The sequence below is a fragment of the Gymnodraco acuticeps genome, unplaced genomic scaffold, assembly GCF_902827175.1.
Source record: "Gymnodraco acuticeps unplaced genomic scaffold, fGymAcu1.1, whole genome shotgun sequence".
NCBI classification, from domain to species: domain Eukaryota; kingdom Metazoa; phylum Chordata; class Actinopteri; order Perciformes; family Bathydraconidae; genus Gymnodraco; species Gymnodraco acuticeps.
In genome coordinates, this window is record NW_022991064.1 from 1,443,922 (window position 1) to 1,468,547 (window position 24,626).

Sequence of the window (24,626 nt, forward strand, 5' to 3'; positions counted from 1 at the left end):
GCTTGGAAATGACTTTTTAAGAAGTTGAAAAAGCAGTTCTTTAAATATACTGCTTTTTCATGTTCTTTAAAACTGATCATAATAAGTATTTTCAGTCAGAAAAAGTTTGATGCAACCATTTAGTAGTTTTATAATATCGGATAGTTTTAAACCTTCAGCTTGTGAAATCTGAAGATCTCTCACTGCTTTGTTTTGTCTTACTAAGAGGAGATGAATCATCTTTGAGGGTTTGGCCCTAACAAGATTTTCCTGCATGTAAACGGTCTGCAGAGTCACAAACCCTCAAAGTACACCCTGTAGCGAGAACACAGAAAATACCTGTCTAGCTGCCCCAGAACGCCTCGTTGGGGATTTCTCTTTTTCCATTGTTTACTTCTTGGGTATAGAGACGTATTTCGGGTATAGTGACGTAGCGTAACGGCTCCGTGGATTGGTCCAAATGGATGTTACGTCCGCGGAGCCTTTACGTTTGGACCAATCCGCGGACTTCCTCACACACACACACACATTCGGCGGGACGTTGCGAGGCTCGCTGCTGCGAGGAGCGGGACACTGAGCTGGCTCACTGGTGTGGGGTCGGCGAGACAGCGAGACACCGCGGAACTCAGCCTGAACACACACAAACTCTGTGTGTGTGTGTGTGTGTGTGTGTGTGTGTGTGTGTGTGTGTGTGTGTGTGTGTGTGTGTGTGTGTGTGTGTGTGTGTGTGTGTGTGTGTGTGTGTGTGTGTGTGTGTGTGTGTGTGTGTGTGTGTGTGTGTGTGTGTGTGTGTGTGTGTGTGTGTGTGTGTGTGTGTGTGTGTGTGTGTGTGTGTGTGTGTGTGTGTGTGTGTGTGTGTGTGTGTGTGTGTGTGTGTGTGTGTGTGTGTGTGTGTGGTTTCGCTGTGTCTCGCAGACGCACACTGGGCTCACAGGGAGGGGGGGGGGCAGGATCTCCAACAAGGCGTTTAGGACAGAGTGTGAATACACACTTTACAGAGATGCTGTATGAGAAACCAATGTGAGTTTGGAAAATTGAACAATGTAAATCTATTCTAGTAGACCTCAACAATGGAATTATGATCAGTAGAAATGGCCATGTCATGGGACCTTTAAGAGCATCTTCATTTTTACATTTTATTCAAATGTTTAAGTCTATACTTTTATCATGAACACTGCCGTTCTTTTTTTAATAGATGCTTGATTTAAAATGTGTGATCCTAGCAATGGAAGACATGTAAATTATTCTGGGCCTCATTTCCCAAAGCAGCTTTTTGTAGTTGTCTTTTTTATATATAACTGTTAATAATAATGCCAGATCATGGTCTCTTACACTCTTTTAAGAGCATTTAAGTGTTAGACTTAGTTTGTTGTCTATACTCATGAACACTGACATTCTTTGTCAGGTGATGCAGGATTTTAACTTATCGTTAATGTTTGGATTGCAAAATGTATAGTACTATGTAGTATACATAACTCGTAGTATATCAACTGTGTGTTGTGTGATCCAGGTGGTCTGGCGAGTCGTGTGAAGAGGAAGGACACGTTGGCGCTGAGGCTGGAGCGGCAGGAGCGAGAGGAGAGAGAGGAGAACCAGGAGAACCAGGACATAAGCTGGCAGAACCGAGAACAGTGGATGGCCGTCAGGAACAAGATCGGATCCGCACTCACACGGTAAATAAATCATATATATACTGAATATACTTATAGTTTAATAGGATGTGAGAAGTCAGCCATTATTTAGACTGATTATTGTTGGAGGAAGTATTCAGATCCTTTGCTGGTGCACTTTAAAAATACACTCTGTTAAATGTTTCTTAAAGATCAAATGCAAAGCTTCCAAATATGCTACATTTTTATAGAAATGTTGTTTTTAAGACTGCCTGTATTTTTTTTAAAATTTAAATCGAGATAATACACCCAAAAAAAAGCTTTTTATTGATCCGAAACTCGACCCAAAGCCGTCTGAATTTCTGACATGTAATTCCCAGCAGCCTCCGCGCGCGTGACGTAATAGTGGCCAAACAGTCTCTGGACCAAATATCCCGACTCGGCAGTCTCGGTCACATGTTTTTCGAAAAGAAAACTGAATTAACATGGGTTATTGTTGAGCTTTTTGTTGTACGAACGGTGCGGGATCTGGGAGAGTTTTACATGCATTTCCCAAAGACCAAATCATCCGCAAAAAATTGATTTTTTTTAGTGAATCGTGTTGGATGGCAACCGACAAAATGGAGCAAGTTGTGTTCTGACCACTTCGCGTGTGATGCATACGACGTTGATCCTGCTATCATGAAGTCTGTTGGTGGAGAAGCATTAATAGCACGTCGGAGGCTGAAACCCGGAGCCGTCCCCTCCACATTTCAGCACAAGAAACCACTGAAAGAACGAAAGAGCCGGGCGATGCAGAAACGCCAAAGAATTGAGGTAAATAACTTTTGATTAGATTTCAAAGCGCACGGAGCACAGCAGATAACGCAGATAACGGAATTGCAGTTGTATTGCTTATAGAGGTGGGCACCGTTAGATTCTGTGTCCTTACGATCATAAACAATGTGTTGGATGTGGAGCTAGGATAAGTAATAAGGGCGCTAGGTGTGATTTCGGTGCAGTAATAGGTTAGCATTTTTCGCTCGGGGCTAATTCACTGTTAGCATTGTAGTTTATCTGCAGCTCATTCATCGCTCCTCCACTCATAACGGAAAAGTGTGAACAATATGCATTATGATAGGGATTAAATCCACTATTATTCCTCCTGGCCCAATTAAAAATGCCCCCCGCGCAATTAAAAGTGACTGTGAGCACTTAGAAAACCCAACATTCTTCTAACCACTTCATTAGGCCTATGCATCAAAAAAGCCCTCCGCCATGCTTTCATTTCTTTCAGCCGAGTGGGTGCTTATAGAGGTGTAAACAATGTGTTGGATGTGGAGCTAGGATAAGTAATAAGGGAGCTAGGAGTGATTTCGGTGCAGTAATAGGTTAGCATTTTTCGCTCGGGGCTAATTCAGAGTCTCACTGTTAGCATTGTGTTTGGTTGTGATGGTTCCCAAATTACCCAGTGGTGAGTGCGCCTGGACTTTATTTTTCTAAACCTCTCTAAAAAGGTCACATTTCACTTGTTTTGCATCAATCTTGATACAGGGTACTTATTATATGTTATAGTTTGGATTCCTAAAGCTTTTAGTCTATAGTCTACTCAGAATCAGACATGATAACGAAACTAAGTTGTACTATCGGCGGAAGCAGCTGTGAGCGAAAAGCCAAGGTTTGTTTGTTTGGCCACTGTGACGTCACGCGACGCCATCTTGCGGAGGAGCGGCTGAGAAAATAAATCGTCGGACTTGGTGTTGGGGGTTGAACAAAATAAATATTGCGCATTGCCAGACGCATATTATCTCCGATTTTAATACTGCAATATCTTAGATAGTGTTGTTGCTATATGATTTCGATTTTACTGGCAATTATAAAAAAAACCTTTGCATTTGATCTTTAAAGGTTGGGTAGGTAATTCACTTCAGAAACACTTTTTGTTATATTCCATGGAATGCTCTTAACATCCCGATAGCAATGAATACATGAAATGCTTTGCCTACCTGCCTGTCAGCCTTCCATCTGTGCACAAACTTATCTCGTGCCCTCATTGGTCATGTGCGCGTTCGTGTGTGTTGGAGGAGGGGCTCTGTAAGGAAGTCTGAAGGAAGGGGCAGATTTGTTCCGGCTGTGTGCTTTCAAATTTTAGCGCACTCGAGCTGGTTTCTCCATTCTTACCTACCCTACCTTTAAGTGAAAACAAGTCATTATAATCAACTTAAGTATTACCTTTAAAAGATACGTATTATTAAAAATATATATAAAAACATTACAAAAACTAAGTTAAATAAATAAAAATGTCATATTTTTCATAAATTGTTCAAGTGAAACAGCTCTTTTTATGCAAACGTCTAAATTAGTATAAAGTGACATGAAAATAAAATATTAAAGTGAAGTCCAAGTACCTCGAATACACACTTACAGTACTTCAATACATGTACCTTCCACCCCTGAGAGTGACAGATTCCACCCGCTCTTCATGCTGTAAATCATGTGTTTGAGAGGCTCTCCGCCCTCAGACCGTTTGATATGCAGCTCTAGATCAATGCTGCTCCTCTGTGAGCCTTTCTAAAGCGCCGACTCAACAGTGTTTCCTTCATGCAGGCGGCTGAGTCAGAGGCCGTCAGCCGACGAGCTGGAGCAGAGGAACATCCTTCAAGGTAACACACTGCATCACACACTGCATCACACACTCCTCCACACACTCCTCCACTCACACACGGCGTCACACACTACATCACACACTCCATCACACACTCACACACTCCTCCACTCACACACTCATCACTCACTCCATCACACGCTCCTCCATCACTCACTCATCACTCACTCCATCACACACTCTTCCATCACACACTGCGTCCCACACTCCTCCATCACACATTCCTCCACTCACACACTCATCACTCACTCCATCACACACTCCATCACACACTCCTCCACACTCCATCACACACTCCTCCACACTCCATCACACACTCCTCCATCAGGTGTCGTGTGTGTGTGTTCACTCAGTACATCCACAAAGTCAATCCTCACTCGCTTCATTTTCCTCATAACGCTTCAAATCGATATTCTGAATACGCCGCTCGTCCAGCCGCTAAAGTGTTTTCGTCCTCCTCTGAAAGCCTCAGGCCTACGGTCTCTAAACACAGCACTATGTAGAATATTGAAGGTGATTTAGAGGTTATTCTAGATGCTATCCCCCCCCCACATTAACTGCTCCTTATAAAGAAAGCTGTGCAGTCACGTCGTTGTGACCTCATGCATATTTTCACGTTGTTCTTAATGTGATATGAGAATGAGGAAGATGGAAAACCAAGTGAGAGACTTATTAACCAATTAATTATACAAATCAATCAAGCATTCTTTGATTGATCGTTGGTTACTTTCACTGAGTGTGTATGTGATTATGGTTATTTAAGAATCCTGTATGCCTGAATTTGGTTAGATATCAAGGAAGGAAGTGAGTGAGTTTTTTGTCTTTTACAAATGCATATATATATTTTGTGATTTTTATATTGTCTAATATTGCCTGGACTTTAGTCAGGCTGGTATTTATTGGTCCATTTTAACCTTAATGCCTGTCACACTAATATGATTGTTCTCAGGTACCCTAAAGGTTACATTTTGATATGTTTTTGTAGTTTTAGATTATCATTTTGAACTCAAGTGGTGTCTCTTGTGAGGCAAATTCAAGAGGAAATTAATCAAATAAGATAGTATAGTTATTTTAAACATGACTTCATTGAGTCTACAGAACAATACTGTGTCGGGATATAAACTGTTTCCTTAATGAGTATATGGTTTTACAAGATTTTGGCCGTATTGACCACATACAAAAACACGTTTACACACATCCGTTAGCTGGGACCATTGAGAGCGTTAAAGGAATATTTCACCCAGAAAAATAACCATTTGTTGCCCGTGTTCGTTCAAATTATTGAATATCTTCTCTCATGCCTCCTGAGTGAAAACAGAAACAGAGAACTGAGTTAAGTTTTGATAGATCAAAATATGTTTAATTCAGGGGTGTCCAAACTACGGCCCGGGGGCCAAATGCGGTCCACGGGCCATTTTTTAGCTAATTCAAAAGGTATAATGAAATATGGCCCACAAATTAAACTTGTGCTTGTCTTAGATTTTACTTCTTAAATATATATGTACAAATATACTACACAGTATTCATGTGTTAATGAGACCACTTTTGAAATACATTCAGTCAATTCAAGTTGAAAACAATTTCTATCAAATCTTAGTTGATAAGAAAATATCCCAATAACTTATTTCCATAACAATCTTGAAATATTTCATTTCATTTCAAACCTTTATTTATCCAGGTGTATCCCATTGAGATCATTGATCTCTTTTTCAAGGGAGACCTGCTCAAGTAGGTTCCACATGAAACATAGAAACATAAACAGAACAACAAAAAGGACATCATACAGCATCATTACAGGGATTACAATTTACAATAGCTATCCACATGACAATATACCCTTCCTATTTCCTCTTATCATGAGCAATCTGCATTTGATTGATTTAGCTAACTTATAACTTAACTTATGAGGCAAAATACCTCTAGTGAGTGGCCCAGCCCTTCGTATATAGAGGCGAAGTCCCGCCCATCTACTTCCGACCCATTTAGGAAAAATTATGTATTGAAGTCAATGGGGAGAGAAAACGTATATTTCGATCCCGTTTGAATTGTGCCACGAATTACACACATGATGTTTGTCCATCTTAAAAAATAATTTCCAAAGCAAAAAAGTCACAGTTTGTCGTAAAACTGTTGAAATATAAGACTATGAAAAATATGCAACTAGAAAGACTACAAATCCCAGAATCCCCGGTCCCGCATGCTGGCTCTTAGGAACCGACTAACTCCCCTTGTGTGTGTGCACAGCTCTCAACACGCCCAGACTTGGAGTGATTTTCACCTCGTTTAATACTTTTCGTCTCATTCTGAAAGAAAGAAGTGAAATGTTCCAACGTGACGGCCGTCTTAGTGTTGGTGCGAGATGGGAGATGTAGTTCATTGAGCGTTTCACACAAAAAAAAGTGTTACTTCACAGTTTTACGACACATTTAAAAATGTTTGACTTGCAAAATTATCTTTTCAATTGACAAACATCATATGTGTAATTCGTGGCACAATTCAAACGGGATCGAAAGATAATCTTTCTCTCCCCATTGACTTCAATAACATAATTCTTCCGAAATAAGGTCCCATGGAGCTCCCGCGGAAAGGGAGGGACTTCGCCTCTCTGTAGCTTTCTGTATGTGGCCCTCGGTTAAAAAAGTTTGGACACCCCTGGTTTAATTGGTTAAAAAACAGTGATTGCACTAAAAATGTGCAGTCCTGAAGCATCACTTCTCACAGTTGGCTCCAGAACGTGAAGTGTTATCGTGATTCTTCAGGATCTGTCGACACGTTTTGATCTCGTTTTCCTCCACGGCGCCGCTCTGCTGTCCTGAAACGACTCGGCGTGATTAAAGCTTCCCGTTACGACGTCTCGGGTGAAGCAGCTGACTGCCTGCTGTGTTTCCTCCTCTCATGGAATGTGTTTTTTCTTCCTGCAGCCAAGAACGAAGACGACCGGCGATTAGAGCGATGTGAGATCAAACGGAGGCTCACCAGAAAGGTCAGGATGAACACGAGACCTGAATCACACACGTGGACCAGATACACACACTTTATTTAAACTGATCCTTTTATTCATGTTTTTAGATGTATATGTACAACCGATGTCATTTAACACTTCTTCTTGGCCCTCAGCTCTCTCAGAGACCCACGGTGGCCGAGCTCGAGGCGAGGAAGATCCTCCGTTTCCATCAGAACGTGGAGAGCACGCACGCACACGAGTACGACCGGAGAGCCGATAAACCGTGGACCAAGCTCACTCCTGCCGACAAAGTAGGAACACACACACACACACTTTCATTTACACACAAACACACACCTTCATCTACACACTCACTCCTGTTGACAAGGTGAGACACACACACACAAATTCATCTACACACACACAGACACACACTTCTGATCCCTGAGAGGTTTTACCAGCGATGGAGGATTTGCATTCCAAGCAGATTGAGTATCGAGGAGGAATCCCAGGAATCCAATACACACACACACCCACACACTAGTTGTTCACACTGCTTAATGTCTGAGCTGAGTTTTACCCAGTGAATGACCTGGTTCTGTAAGGCTCAGGAAACATGAAGGAACTGGGATTATATGAAGTTACTTCAAGCACATATTCTTTACCGTTTCATTTTGTTACCAATTTGGCTGTTTTTGCAAATGGCCTAAGCTTATTGTGCTTTATTTTTTCATTTATTAAGTTGAAACTCTTCCCCTATAATATGTCTTTAATAAAGTAAGAACTAAAATGTCCCGTTTGAAAACCATAAAGCATATTTCTTTTATCTTATAGCCATTATAGCAGAAACTCTTGTATCATTTGAGGCTTTTTATTTAACTTTGTACTATTTTCCACTAGATTAACGTATTTTCTCTATCTATCTTTAGCTGTTTCTTTATCCTAGTTTAGGATAAAATAATTAATTAAACAAAAAAGAATACAAAAATATATATATTCAAATAATTAAACATAACAAAATAAAAAATAATTAAGTGATAGTCAGCAGTGCTCTAAACATCTTCAGCTGTATCCCCACGCTGCCTTTCTTCCTCTGTGCCTCGTTGTGAATGAATAAAAGCTGAATTAGCGTTTCTCTTTGTCTGCCCTCAGGCTGCCATCCGTAAAGAGCTCAACGAATTCAAGAGCTCCGAGATGGAGGTTCACGAAGAAAGCAGGATCTACACCCGGTCAGAATCCTACCTCCTATACATCCATTATTCACCTGAACACCAGAAGATCATCCTTAGATCTCTTTGGAAGGTTATTAGAAAGACGTCCGCAGCTGCAATAACCTTTTCCCCTCTTTGTCTTCCAGGTTTCATCGGCCTTAGCTGCTAATGCTAGCCAGTAAAGCACTTAGACGGAGGAGTAAAAAGCCTGTGGTCCGTTAATAACTGACTGCATGCTAACCTGCTAACAGCTGGAGACACTACTGTCGCTGATCTGAAGCTAAAGAAGCCTCAGATCGGTTCCCCTCCTCAGACGTTCTCCGTGGAGTTCAGGACTCGAGGAGTTAGTTTGTAGGTGCGTCCATGATGGAGGTACCTGGTGCCAACACTGAATGAAAGATTGGGAACACACCCCACACACACACCTCCCGAAACACACCCCAGAAAGACTGACTGCTGGAGGGTGATCACCTCCGGGGAAACGCCTCCCCACGCCTTCACCTGCCTTCTTCTACTTCCTTCTGAGGGAAGACTATGCACATAGAGATCTTTGTAGCTCCTATTAAAGGAATCATTCACCCACAAAATGATTATGAATTACTCACCTTTAAGTTGTTGAAGAAATCACATGCTTTACGGTGAACGAAGACAACAAGACAATGAGAAATGTACGGTTTCCCAACACTAAAATTATACCGAAACATCCAAACTCTCATTCATATTTTTTGCAGTATAAACCAAGTCTCGTTTATTTTGTAGTATTGATGTTTTCGTACATTTAAGCTGTTATTAAACCACTTTCATTTACTTCAATGTATCAATAATTATCCTAGTTGTTTAACTCTTCGATTCAATATCCCATTATCGATATTGGTGCTTCACTATAAGATTCTTGATGAACAAGAATACATGATGTTGAAAAATGGATAAAGGCGAACAATCAAGAGCTCGAACAGTGATACATTTATTTTACAGCCAATTTAAAACCAATACATTTACAACATATTATAAAATACAAAATACAGATACAACATTGATATATTCCCCAGCCTTATGAAAAGTAACAGTTTTCTACAAGAATTCAAGGTTTAGAGGGGAATTAATTGATATTATTTTGTGGGCAAATAAATCCTTTAACACCCTTAATGGTACCACTAAACGAATGTGTTTGAAACTGGCTATAAGTGCGTGTTCGGTACTACAAATACCTGCCTTACTCCTCACAGGATCTCATGTAATGTGAACGACAGCAGTGTGTTTCTTATTTAAACTCTTTGAATCCACATGTGTGTGAGTAGACCCTCAGAGCGCTGATTCCTAATTAATATGTGTGCATTTTGTACTGTATTTTTGTCATTTAAATGATTCTCATGGAGCACATGTCACTAGGTTTTTTTTTTCTTTCTAATAAGGCACTTTATGTTCCTTAAATTGGGTGTATAGAAAAAAGAAAAGAAAGTCTATAAATCGATGTTTATATAATTGAATTATCCGAGCGGGAAAATGTACATATTTTTATTTTCCTGGCTGTTTTATTGGTACTTTATATATGCAAGTCCCCCTGTAGGCTGCAATTGTATAGATCACCTCTGTAGATGTGATTATATTGTACATCCTCAGTAATGCTGACATGTTTTAATTGTAAAGTATTTCTCTAATGTTATTTCCAAGTAGTAATGGTACAACGTGGTTTTTTTTTTTTTATACAGACGGAGATCTTTAAAATGTTTTTTTTTTCTTTGCAAAGCACACTGTATAAATGAACAATCCACTCAGTCATTAAAATAGCCTGTGATTTTCATTTCAATATGCTCTCATTATTCATTATGTTAGTGGACTCTGGAAATGACCAGATGAGGGCAGTGTTATATAATATGATCAGGATTCAGAATAAATCCAATAACGTGCTTCACGAAAAAGAATGCCCTATTATGCTTTTCCCCTTTCCTGTAGTGTGTTATATAGGTTTTAGTGCATGTAAATGGTCTGTAGAGGGAGTTTCTCTCCTACACATATTGTCATCACTATGTAACACTCTCGCTCCTATTGGCCAGTGCTCCAACACATTGTACTGTACGTGACATCTCTAAGCGTTTAACCAATCACAACAGAGCCAGCCAGTCTGCTCTGATAACCAATCAGAGCTGGGCTCTGGTTTCAGACGGAGGGTGAAAAGAGGTGCTGCAGCACAGGCAGTATGAGAAGTAGAGACACTACATACTGATATACACCTGAACATCAGCAGGAGAGGACTCTTTAAAGTAGAGACACTACATACTGATATACACCTGAACATCAGCAGGAGAGGACTCTTTAAAAGTAGAGACACTACATACTGATATACACCTGAACATCAGCAGGAGAGGACTCTTTAAAGTAGAGACACTACATACTGATATACACCTGAACATCAGCAGGAGAGGACTCTTTAAAGTAGAGACACTACATACTGATATACACCTGAACATCAGCAGGAGAGGACTCTTTAAAGTAGAGACACTACATACTGATATACACCTGAACATCAGCAGGAGAGGACTCTTTAAAGTAGAGGCACTACATACTGATATACACCTGAACATCAGCAGGAGAGTACTCTTTAAAGTAGAGACACTACATACTGATATACACCTGAACATCAGCAGGAGAGGACTCTTTAAAGTAGAGACACTACATACTGATATACACCTGAAACATCAGCAGGAGAGGACTCTTTAAAGTAGAGACACTACATACTGATATACACCTGAACATCAGCAGGAGAGGACTCTTTAAAAGTAGAGACACTACATACTGATATACACCTGAACATCAGCAGGAGAGGACTCTTTAAAGTAGAGACACTACATACTGATATACACCTGAACATCAGCAGGAGAGGACTCTTTAAAGTAGAGACACTACATACTGATATACACCTGAACATCAGCAGGAGAGGACTCTTTAAAGTAGAGGCACTACATACTGATATACACCTGAACATCAGCAGGAGAGGACTCTTTAAAGTAGAGACCTACATACTGATATACACCTGAACATCAGCAGGAGAGGACTCTTTAAAGTAGAGACACTACATACTGATATACACCTGAACATCAGCAGGAGAGGACTCTTTAAAGTAGAGACACTACATACTGATATACACCTGAACATCAGCAGGAGAGGACTCTTTAAAGTAGAGACACTACATACTGATATACACCTGAACATCAGCAGGATATGTCCTCTTTAAATACTTTGATATCACCGGATACTGGACCTGTGTAACTGACATATTGTAGTGTTTTTCTCTTTAACCTTCCCCATGACACTTATTAGCAGATAATAGCTCCTTTAAATGTCAAATGATTTATACAATGAGCTGATGTGTTGAACATCCTGTGTTTTATGTCTACTGATAATACGACATTGCGTTGTGCAAAACAGCAAAAAAAACAATGTGCTTATGAACTGATAATACTATAGAGATGTAAGCAATAGTAGTAATATATTTTATAATACAATTGAGAGATAGCATTGTAAGGATAATAAAAGCAGCCCTTAATCTATAAATGTCCATATAACAAGGATGCTATAGGTATAATTTGGTACCTGTCACACACACCATCGTTTGTACGCAATTTACACATTGATTGATTATTAGCACACTGACCAACGTATCAATTACTGTCTTGTTATCATTGTAACAAGGAAGGAAAGAAACACTGTCACACGGTACTGCTTCTGAGTGATTGATGGAGCAAAACCATCTAAATGTTCCTTCATTATCTAAACATGACATGACTCTGAGACAGCAGACATAATATATATCATCTTCATCCTTGTGTCGGGTAATTCACAGTCAAATTAAATAGCTTTAATGGCATGACCATAATAAAATACAGTTCTGCCAAAAGCACTGTGTTGACAAATGAAAGCTTTAGCGCAAGTTCAATAAGGAAGACCTAACACGAGTCACTTACACGTCACTCTATGGCTCCCTTCCCCCCTCATTAAATACGAGGGCGTCACCCCTCAGCAGCCAATCGCTGCACATGCTAAATTCCTTAAATGCCTGCTCTTCCTCCCTGTCAGTTGTCATTTCAGGTGACCACACGCAACCCGCCTCCACCCCTCTCGCCTCCTGTCTCCTTCAGGACAAAGCTAAACCTTCCTCCTTCAGACCGGTCTCACCTACTCATCACCACCACCAGTGTCTAGACCCCGGGGATTTCATCGGAGCGGTTCTTTCCCTCCTGAATGATTATCCTGCAAACCGAGGCCTACTCGCCAAACACCATTACATTCTCCTGTTGTATTATCATGGCAATCATTTCATTCATATGACGTGTAAACAATAAATATGTAATTCTTACATCACGTCTCTCCGGTTTGAATTACAATACCCTCCCTTATCTCCTAAAATAAGGAATCACATAAACAGCTTGTCCATGCCTACTGATTCCGCATTATTGAGTTTTGGTGCATGTGCAGGATAATCAATTATGTATACATACAATAGATTGAAACATGGACATGCAGTCCAACAGTCAATTTAGCAAAGAAGTGGTTCATGAACAGGTTTACATTGTTGGCAGTGTGTGGAAAGTGTTGCTGTCTTTACTGCAGTTCCTCCTCACTTTTGGCACATCCATGTCAATAAGTGTCAAACAGGAGAAGGCCTCACCTGCTATGTGCCAACCCAGTCTCACGGTATTTCGTGTTATAGTCACGAAATTAATTGAATCTATTGATTCGTGTTCACCAACACGATTTTAGCATTTTTTTTTCGTTTCACAGAACGATTTTAAAAGCAATGTATTTCTATTGGTCGTGTGTTTCGTGCCTGCAGCACGTCTTTGTCCGGTCGGGTCTTGGAATACCAGAAGCTGTGAGGTTCATAAAAAAAATGTCTTACTCAATATCTTACCCTAAGCCTAACCCTTTTATTTTAACATTTTTAATTTACATTGCTTTTAAAATTGTTCTGTGTGACGCGAAAACATTTTGAAAATCACGAATCGATAGATTAATTTCGTGACTATAACACGAAATGCCGTGAGACTGTGTTGCAACCGACACTTCCTCCTTAAAACTTTTGAAAAAGTTTACTATCAGAGTTGTATCTTGACATTGTAAACATAATTTGATTATAGTTTTAAGTTCTCTAATATGTAAAAACGTTTTACTGACAGCAAAGGGTTAATTGTTTAGTAGTATTGTGCATTACCGAGGTAAAAACTGAATTCATATGAGCTTGCTAGCTTATGTTAACAAAAGCTGCAATTAAACTAAACCTACTAACCAGCATTAGCTACGGAGCCCTGGAGGGTTCATAGAGAGAAACATAAATAAAACGTGGCCACGTTTTACTTTCTCGTGCGCACGCTTTAGTAACTCGTGCGCACGAGTTACTAAAGCATGGCCTCGTTTTGTGTGTGTGTGTGCGTGTGCTGTTCGTGGTAATTTGAAAACAAATGCCGGTGGTGTCGGATTCACGCACACAGAGCTGAGCACACACACACACACACACACACACACACACACACACACACACACACACACACACACACACACACACACACACCATGCGCCCCGGTGACAGGACATCTCCTTCATAAAGCGAGGGGGAATACTCAGGTAGTTTGATGTGTGTATAGGTGTGTGTGGTTAAACGTAGCAGCCTCGATCTTGTAGAGTTATATTTGTATTTATTCATGTTAGCAAACTATGGATAAGCTTAAAATGAGAATAATTTGGGTAAAACTGTGAGCTGCATTTGGGGCCTGTTGACATGTGTTTTTGAGGACAAAGGAAGATGGGGGAAGGTGAGAGCATGTCCTGATTTGCATTCAACTTAGATCTAGCTGCAGTGTTTGTGCTATTAAGAGAGGTCCCTTGGGTTTCTCTGGTGGTTATCAACAGTAGCAGTTAAGTGAATACTGTTCAAACAATACCTGTGTTTGTGTTTTATATTGATTTCTCTGTTTTATCCTTTCATAAATGTAAGGACTACAAATGGCTATAAACATTCTGGGCTGGTTGGAGTAAACAGGGTTTTATGGCTCTGTGGGGGAGGTGTAGGTATGCAGGCCTTGAGACCTTTTGTTGTAAAGTGAGCCTGTTTGGTTTCCTGCTGTGTTTCCTGCTGCGTTGCGTCTCCCAATGAGATGACCTGAACAGATGACCAGCTGACCTAACACCAAACCCCTCCTTCTTACTCTGGTATATATCCGGTGGATCCCTGGCGTTCGGCCTCTTCTTCACATGCTGCCCTCGGGTGAAAGTAGCTCTGCAGTATGCGGACCAGAGCAGGAGTAAGCCGGCATTACTCCTTAAGCATTGCAATATAACTGTAATATATCATGTTGTGTTGTAATGATTGTATTGCATTGTCATATTGCCATTAAAGTAGATTATTGTTAACGGTTACTTTGTATATATGGATTCCTTCCTGTATTATAACCAGCTTCATAGGAACGCGCGGAGATTTGAAAAGCGGACCAGTTATCCCTTTAAATCTCCAACAATCTCTATTCAGCGGTTCTAGTGAAGTAAACAGTAAAAGGCACAGCTCTTTGCAGCTGGTGCTGCTCTTCTCAGATTCTGCTGAGTTACACGTTACTGCCTCCAGTGCCCTGTACGACGAAGCCAGTTCAACAGACCCTGGACCTGGATATGTTCGATTTACCCGGCTTAACTGACCCTAACAAACGCGATGTCGATAAGTGGTCCTACGAAGCTCTCAGTAAATCAACCAGGGTTTCTCTGTCCGGCTGAGAGCGCGCTCAGGTGAAAGGGACGGGGTTAGCAACATTTGACCAATCACAAACATGGAGACGCGTGCTGACAGCGCAGTGTCATACTTCATGAATGAATAGTGTAAATAGCAAATCCTGCTTCGTAGTACAGGCCACTGGTGCCGCTGAGATTTCATAAAGTGAAGGAGGTTTTCCTTCTATAAAACAGCTGTGGGCAGCAGATACTGTGAGTCACGGACAGGAATCCCTCAATTTAAATAAAACGAGGCCACGCTTTATTAACTCGTGCGCACGCTTTAGTAACTCGTGCGTACGAGTTACTAAAGCGTGCGCACGAGAAAGTAAAACGTGGCCACATTTTATTTATTTTTCTCTCTATGAACCCTCCAGGGCTCCGTACTCCAGGGCTCCGTAATTAGCTAATGTTTTCAGAGAATAAACTGGCTTCCAGTCACGCTTCACCCACAAAGGGAGAAATCCTGCCATCTTGTAGCACATATTGAATATCTGTGTCAGTTATCATTAGTAATAATGTCAAAATATAAAATACCCATCCATAAAGCCGCATTTGCTTAATTTCTTACACGTCTGAGTTTCAGATGTTGTTTTTTTTATTTTACTTTTGATAGTGCAGTGCCCAGGTAAACATTGATACGTTAGCTACCAAGCTTATGTTAGCCAAAGATGCAATGAAAACAATCCTACTTGCTAGTGTTAGCTAATGTTTCCAGAGAATAATTCTGCCTGAAGCCACTCTATCCACAACAAATGTTATCATGTTTTAAAAACAGAAAAGCGGTTTATTAAAGCTACAAAGTCTACACCAGAAATCATATTAAACCACTGTCTTTACATGCTTTCAGCAACTCAACTCTATAGAGAGGAATCAGTGACAGAGTGATACATCCTGTCTTGCTGAAGCAAATATTGAATCTCACTGTCAGGTTTAATTTGTAATAAATGTTAAAAGAAAAAATACAAATTCATAAGCTTCCCATTTTCTTCCTCGTCTGAGTTGTGGATGTTTTCATTTATTTTAATCTTTTAAGGACTCAGTAGTTGATAAAAAATGTTTAATGTTCATGTTAGGGTCTTATGCAACTTTGGTTGGTAGGCTATAGTGCCCAGTTAAAAAAGGGATTGATTAATATGACGTTATATTAGCTAGTTTGCTTACTTTAGCCATAGTACGAAAACCATATAGCCTGTGTAACGTTGAGTTATTGAGCTTCTCGCCGAACTCCACCTACACAAAATGTAATCATGTTTTACTAACAATAAGCGATTAAAAATACAATGTCTCTCTTTACATGCTTTCAGCAACTCAACTCTAAAAATAGGAATCGGTAACAGAGAGATAAATCCTCTCCTGTAAAAGCTGCTGCTGAAATGATGGATGTAATCGAAGAGATGGAGATGGTGTCGTCGCTGCTTTAAATTGAAGATGTCTCCGTGTGCCTGATCAACTCCAACCTAAGGTAAGATAAGGTGTCTCAGCTCCTTCACAGCTTTAATTACTCCTATAATAATCACATTAACTCTGAGCATGTGGATCCTCATCATCAGGTTGTCAGACACTTCTAAATTGGTTCACTCTGCCAGACTGTTTGCACATGTAAACACAATTAAGTCAAAGTAATTATAACCGCTGAATCCTCGGCTACAAGCCAAAGACACTAAGGCACGTGTGTCAAACTCAAGGCCCGGGGGCCAAGTCAGGCCCGTGGTGGATTTAATTTCGGCCCGCAGGATCATTTTTAATTACTATTAGATCTGGTTCTCCGGTATATTGCACGCACACCTTCACTCCATCCTGAGGGTCTCCTCAGCTCAGAGCCTGAGCCCACACATTGATGAACTTGCACCCAAGATGAGTATCTGCTTGAACTATCACAGAGCAGCACACTGAGTTTAATGGATGTTTCCTTTTGCACTTTCTCTCTCACGACAACAGGGCATGTTTGGTTTTTTTCTTTGAGGGAAATAGTTTTTGTTGAAGCTGTTGTTGGCCTGTGGGAAAATGTAATCATAAGAAATGACTCTGGAAAATCTGCAGATAGAGCCATAAGAAATTAATGCAACTGATTATGTAATGTTGTTTTTATAGGCAATCATTTAAGCTTTGTTAGTTCCAGGTTTAATATGTGCAATAAGTTCATTTCAATAAGTTTTGCAATAAACATCGAACCAGTCCGGCCCTCGACTAGTACCCTACAGATGGTTTTATTTTGGCCCACTGTGTATTTGAGTTTGACACCCCCCTGCACTAAGGGATGAAGAATAGCCAGAGCCGTCTTTATTATGTTGCAGCCACGGTAGCAAAATGGCATTAGTGAGTACTATTCATGGTCCAAGAAGATGAAGTCTAATGACTTTTGTGACCAATCTTAAGCAGGTTTAGTATTTATTGGTTGTGATATCTATGCATTTTAAATTAGATTTGTATTGTGTTGAGATGACTGAATGACTTTAAGGTGCGCCACCATAGTCAAAGTGTCACCTTCCCTGATACATATTGTAAAATCTACTATTTGTTAAGACATCCATACATCATAACAGATATCTATATATGAATGCAGATTCAGGACAACATTTTGGTTTCAGTTTGTATTCAGCAAAATAGCCTGAGCTGGCTTTGGTTTTATACAGGTTAGCTTTGAGACTAGCAAGAGTCGGAAGGCATCAGCCTCAATGTAAGATCATTTAGCTTCTAATGTAATCCATTCTTGCGTTTTAGGTTGCTGATCGAACTTTAAACACCACGTGGCGCAAGAAGAAGGAGGTCTTGGCCTGGATATCTCCTGGCTGCACTTAAACCCCCTGAAATAGTGGCCGCTGCATCACAGGCTGGATCTTTGTCAGATATCCAATGGGTTTCGAGAATGCCCAAATTGCGTCTCCCAATGTCTTTGGATTTTTCCTCTAGCTCCACCATGTGGCTGATTTTTAAATGTTCTCACAACTATTGGGGGAATTCCATTAAAGGTCCCCTATCATACTGTTTTTCATCAATATATTACAGGTCTCAGATATATACAAAACATGTCTCTGAAGTGTTTGTCTCCAAATACCAAACAGATCATTGCAGCATCCCATAATCCCCTCTGTTTCAGCCCTGTTTCCAAAGTGCTGATTCTCTGGCCCTTTCTCATTTCTCTAACTCCCCTCCTCGACTCCCCTCCTCGACTCCTATCCTCAATACTTAGTCCCGCCCACAGGAGATGCGAGCGGAGGACTGAGGAGGGGAACCGAGGAGAGAGGAGGGGAAGCAGCAGGCGGTTAGAGAAATGAGAACTCCTCTCCTCTGAGCGGTCATTTTAAAGTGACGTCCATTAATGATGACAGGAGGCAGAGCACTCTGTCTGATGGACAGATGTGTTCATGACGACTTATATATTTACTTTTAATTCATTCACAGTGCGGTATAATGAGACAATAACAGGCTACAGATGCGGACACACACACACACACATATATATATATGTATATTTATATAAATATATACAATTTCAGAATCAAACAGAGCACTCTCATAATAACGTAACACCATCAGAGACTGGATATATCCCCCCCCCCCCCTCTCTGGTCGCTACAATGAGGAAAATAAATTACGGGCCAAAAGTTTTATTTACAAGTATTAAAAGTAAGCAGAGGACACCAAACCAACTGAGACCTGTCTGTCCGCTGCATCTACGCACTGTAGAACACACTGGAGACACTCAAATGACCTGGGGCCTCATTTATAACGGGATATACGCTCAAAAAATGGCGTACGCCAGTTTCTACGCAATGTTTGCGATTTATAAAATACTAACCTGACGGGAAAACGTGCGGTCCTCCACGCAAACTCTAACGGCCCGTCCACACTACAGCTTCGACAGCTTCAAAAACGGTTTCAAACCATAGACTGTATATATATAGTTTCCAACGCGTCTGCCCATTCACTTTGAAAGGGGTGACGTCACTTTTCACCGAACTGCATTGTGGGAAGCAGAGGTTCGCTCATCAATCAATACTCCCTTTTAATGCCTTCAAATACTGCCCCCTTCTTTTATTTAGCTGTACTGCATATCCTGCAAGCATCTATAAAGGTCCTTTCTGTTGTAAAACCACAGCAATTCATTCATGAATAAGTAACATTTCCTCTGACAGTGGATATGATTGATATCCTTAATTTAGATCAGGAAGGCAAGTCAAGGACACAACTTAATACATTATCGTGCAATATTATTAAGGCATTGATCGATCCCCAAGCTGAATAATGTCACTTAAATGTGCATTAATAAAACTCACTGCAAGAAAAACCAAAGAAAGCATGAGCTGTACTTCATCTTGTATGAGCATTGAATATTTATGACTGCATCGGGGCGATGAAAATTCTATGTTCAATTTGTCTTTATGGGGACTAATCGATGCATCGAGCGCTGGTGGCAGCTGGATACATTTAGATAACAAACATATTTTAGGGGAATTCATTATCCAACCACATCACTATCAAATACCCATGATGCAATGCAAGGTTTGGGAACTAAGAGAGATTAATTATCTTTCATGTTATATTAACATAGGGTTATAATAATTTAATTCCAGGTTATTAGAGTAAAACCAAATGCTTTAACCTGACCACCTTCTGCTGATGAAGCCTACAAAATGCTGCCACTATAGAAGCCCAGAGGAAATGAGCCTGAGATGGATTGTAAAGAGGCTGGGGGCGCCTTTGTGTAGGCGGGGGTCACCACTGCATCATTAGGGACCCCTGGGAGTCTCCAAACCCCTCAGGGGAATAGTAAAGGGAAGCAGGGCGATGTAATTACATTTTCTGAACCAAAGCCTGATGCCACGGTGGTGAGACGGGGAATTCCTTGTGCTATGATGCTCATGTGGAAGCTGCCACAGCGCTTTGTAGATCACCACCGCTAAGCTAGGTGGCTAATGTTGGGCTATAAAGGAACTACAGCACGGTCACATGACTTCACGTCACCATCGCTAAGCTAAAGGCGGCTAATGTTGGGCGATAAAGGAACTACAGCACGGTCACATGACTTCACGTCACCATCGCTAAGCTAAAGGCGGCTAATGTTGGGCTATAAAGGAACTGCAGCACGGTCACATGACTTTGCGTCACCACCGCTAAGCTAAAGGCGGCTAATGTTGGGCTATAAAGGAACTGCAGCACGGTCACATGACTTCTCGTCACCACGGCTAAGCTAAAGGCGGCTAATGTTGGGCTATAAAGGAACTACAGTCATACTTGCCAACCCTCCCGATTTTCGTGGGAGACTCCCGATTTGCATATGTGTTGTATGATATCCTCTATTGTTTTTTGTTGTTTTATGTTTCATGTGGAACCTAATTGCTGCAGGTCTCCCTTGAAAAAGAGGTCTGGTCTCAATGGGACCAATCTGGATAAATAAAGGTTTGAAATGAAATGAAATTCATTGCCCTCTCCCGGTTTCCTCCCGGGGTCATATTTCTCCCGATTTCTGACAAAATCAGATACTCAGGACTGTTTCCACTCTGACTTTAATACAGCTACACCATTGTTTGGTTTCCATGGTAGAGCGTCTCTTAAGTAGCGCGTGCAACTGAAAGTCTGAAAGGGTGAGGAAGATAGTCACAGAAAACAGAACAAGAATCGACAATTCTACCCTGCTCACTCCTTTCCTCTATAATAGGCTACAGGTCCAGTCCACACATATGCTCCATCAAGGATGGTGCTACAGGCTGCAAGACAGTGCACCTACAACTACAATAAACATGTTAATGTTAATCTAATACAGCTCCGGCGATCCACTAGCACCCCCCCCACCCGCGGTGTTTTTGAAATGCTCCCGATTTCTGAGGTCCCAAGGTTGGCAAGTATGACTACAGCATGGTCACATGACTTCACGTCACCACCGCTAAGCTAAAGGTGGCTTATGTTGGGCTATAAAGGAACAACAGCACAGTCACATGACTTCACGTCACCACCGCTAAGCTAAAGGTGGCTTATGTTGGGCTATAAAGGAACTACAGCACGGTCACATGACTTCACATTACCACCTCTAAGCGTAACATTAAAAGTGCTCACTCTGATCAATTGGAGACTTCTCATACGATTGTTTTGGAATATTTTAATGAGGGAAATTGAAGAGATCTTCGAGTTAAATGTATTATATGAACCACAGAGGTTGATTTTAGGGAATGTACCTCCAAGGAGAATTGGAAAAGACAAGATGTATATGCTCAGAGTTCGGGGATTAATAGCCCATACAATTATTATTGTAAACTGGCTTGAGCCTCACCCTTTGGACTTTGGACCAATAGACACAAAGACTTAAGGTTGTAAACTGTACGGAAAATCTAACAGCAAAACTACAACTCAAGATGGAAGTGTATTATTGAAATGGTCACCTGTTGCAAGGTAGGCCTATAAGTGAATATATTGTAAACCTCTAACTGGACTCTCTATATGTTTTAGATTGCTTATGCTTTGTTGATAAATATTATTGTACATTGTACTTTTTGATTATATTATATATATAGTTTTGTATATAACAGTATGATATTGTATCTGTAGCATATTGTTTGAGACTCAGTGTGAAGGAACTTGCTCTAATAAATGTTCAAAAAAGTACTCACTCTGCAGCCAAAATGTCTCTTCAGTTGCTGTAATAGAACTGCAATAGAGCTTATTTTAATATTTTTAAACTTTCCTGTGTTTTAATTTACTGTATATTAATGGATTATATATCAGATACTAATAATAGATTTTAAATATCAATCTGCAAGTACCCTATAATGGTACCTAAGCACATTACTTGAGTAAATGTACTTAGTTACTTTCCACCACCACTGCAATTAGTTTATATATAGAAATGTTTATTGATTGGGATAAACCCCTTGAGATGCACCATCTCGTTTTCAAGGGGGTCCCGACAATAGCAACAACTTACAGACATACATAAACAAAAAGACAAAATGCAAAACATGACACACAAGACAAACCACATACAGTCTGTTAAGTACAATTCAAGCAATGCATACAATCATTACAATTTGAGACAGTCAAGCAAATCAGTTTCATCAATATCAGTTAATAACAAGTGCAGACCAGTTGAAAGTGAGATAACAATGCATGTTTAAATAAACCCAATGATGCAAGAGATCTAATGGCAGCAGGTAAAGTATTCCAGTCTGTTGGGGCTTTAAACATTTTTTTGACAAACAATTTTTTTGCAGAGGGGACAGAGAAATACATCTGAACAGAATGTCTAACTTGATGATTTGGTGAGTAAAGGTACAAAATACTGCTTTAAATAAGGGGGATAGTTAAGATACATGCATTTAAATATCAGCTGAAGCCAATGCGTGTGTCTTCTTACATTTAAAGAAGGCCATTTAAGTTGGTTATACATTGTGCAGTGATGTGTACGAAAAGGACAACCAAGAACAAATCTGCATAGTCTATTGTAGGCTATGTTGAGTGGAGCAAGATCTGATTTATGTGCATTTTGGTAGACATCACAATAGTCCATAATCGGAAGAATAAGTTGAGAAGCAATTCTCTTTCGGACACTGAGCTTAAAACAATTGCGAGAGCGGTGTAAAACACCGATTCCGTAATTTACTTTTTGTATTACATGCTTTATATGTATGTATGTTTGATTGGCTTCTAAGGTTACTCGATGTTTGACTTTTAAATGAATCTCAGGGGCCACGAGCGGGAAACAGTCAACACAGGAGGAAACCTGATAGCTGAGTTTCCTGTTTCTCAGACACAACGCCAGCAGAGCGTCACTCTTTGCCCTAAATGTCCTCTTTGGACGGGTAATTGCTCGTTTTTCTTTGGACTTCAATGTTCTCTGGTCTTTCAGTGCATTAAGTGCATCCATACATCTGTACTTATACTTCAAAAATCATTAAAATGGTGGAGGATATCCTGCTGAACAAACAGTGTAAGTATCCTAACACATGTGTTGACCACAGAGCTTTTTTTCTTCAATATTCCAAAAACCAATGAATAAATCCCATCATCTTTTTGTCGGAGGAACCATTGCAATGCTAACTTCTGGGTTTCCCTACAAAAATACTTCCTCACTGCCCCACTGTATTGCATCCTACATGAGCCAAGCCAATTTCTACGAAAACCTTAAATACGTTAGATATGTCCCCTCCTGACCCAGGAAGCGACGCAACTTCTGGTCCAGGCTCTCGTCATCTCACGCCTAGACTACTGCAACTCCCTCCTGGCTGGTCTACCTGCATGTGCCATCCGACCTCTGCAGCTCATCCAGAATGCAGCGGCTCGTCTGGTCTTCAACCTCCCTAAATGTTCCCACACCACGCCGCTCCTCTGCTCCCTTCACTGGCTTCCAGTATCTGCTAGAATCCACTTCAAGACACTGGTACTTGCTTACCATGCTGCGAATGGATCTGGCCCTTCCTACATCCAGGACATGGTTAAACCGTACACCCCAGCACGTGCACTACGCTCTGCATCAGCCAAACGACTCGCTGCACCCTCACTGCGAGGGGGACCCAAGTTCCCATCAGCAAAAACACGTGGGTTTGCTATCCTGGCTCCAGGATGGTGGAATGAGCTCCCCATTGAAATCAGGACAGCAGAAAGCTTACACACCTTCCGGCGCAGACTAAAAACTCATCTCTTTCGACTCCACTTCGAGCGATAGAATTGCTAACAAAGCACTTATATACTAATAAAGGACTGGCTTATCTAAAGCCAGTTGAGTAGCACTTGAAATGTTTTAGCTCTATGAAACCTGATGTACTTATATGATTCTGTTTTCTTCAAGGTTGTGTCTTATTGGTCGAATGCACTTATTGTAAGTCGCTTTGGATAAAAGCGTCAGCTAAATGTAAATGTAATGTAAAATATGAAATCATGTGAGGCTTAAAATGAGCTAAACTAACCTGCAAACCTATCTCCTCCATTTTCTAGAAAATCCATCCTGCATCAGGCCCTTTGCACTGAGAGCTCTTGTAATAAAATGACCATGTTATAAAAGAAAATAGGAGAACGGCAAAAGCAATGGGGGTCAGGAAGAGGGAACACAGCACAGGGAAGCCAGAAATGAAGTAGTCCTGAAATGTTTCTACAGAGGCTGTGCTGCTTCCAAACCAAATGGATCTCCAATGACAACCTATCAGCTCTGTTATTAGGCGGGGACACTCTGTCCCCCACAGCACACATTGAAAACGATTCATCCCTTCTGCTTCAGAGGTAATCAGACACAAATACGAGGCTAAAATGTATAACGCACCCTACAATTTAAGCCTCATATTTTCTTGATTACCTTTCTGTTAGAGAATCTTGTGTGTGTTAGTATGTGTTGACGCTTTAAATCACGGTGGGATCTGCAGGGAGAAGCTGAGCCAACAAGCGTGATGCTAACTGAGGAGTAATTAGAGGAATGCCATCACCGCACGCCTGGCAATCTGCGCTAATTAGCAAAGCTTAGCTGAATTTTCAATCCACAAGGACGCCGAGTGGAGCTA

General features: G+C 40.8%; 1 protein-coding gene across 1 annotated transcript in view; it reads left to right on the top strand.

The window, feature by feature from the left end:
• The window catches only part of phactr4a (phosphatase and actin regulator 4a), a 29,936-nt gene extending 19,741 nt beyond the window's left edge, over window positions 1-10,195 (top strand). Inside the window, 6 exon segments of the mRNA XM_034236683.1 lie at window positions 1,490-1,652; window positions 4,176-4,231; window positions 7,155-7,216; window positions 7,351-7,488; window positions 8,330-8,406; window positions 8,535-10,195. Of these exon segments, the coding sequence (XP_034092574.1) occupies window positions 1,490-1,652; window positions 4,176-4,231; window positions 7,155-7,216; window positions 7,351-7,488; window positions 8,330-8,406; window positions 8,535-8,550 (512 nt within the window). The 3' untranslated portion in view covers window positions 8,551-10,195.
• The last annotated feature ends 14,431 nt before the right edge of the window (window positions 10,196-24,626 follow it).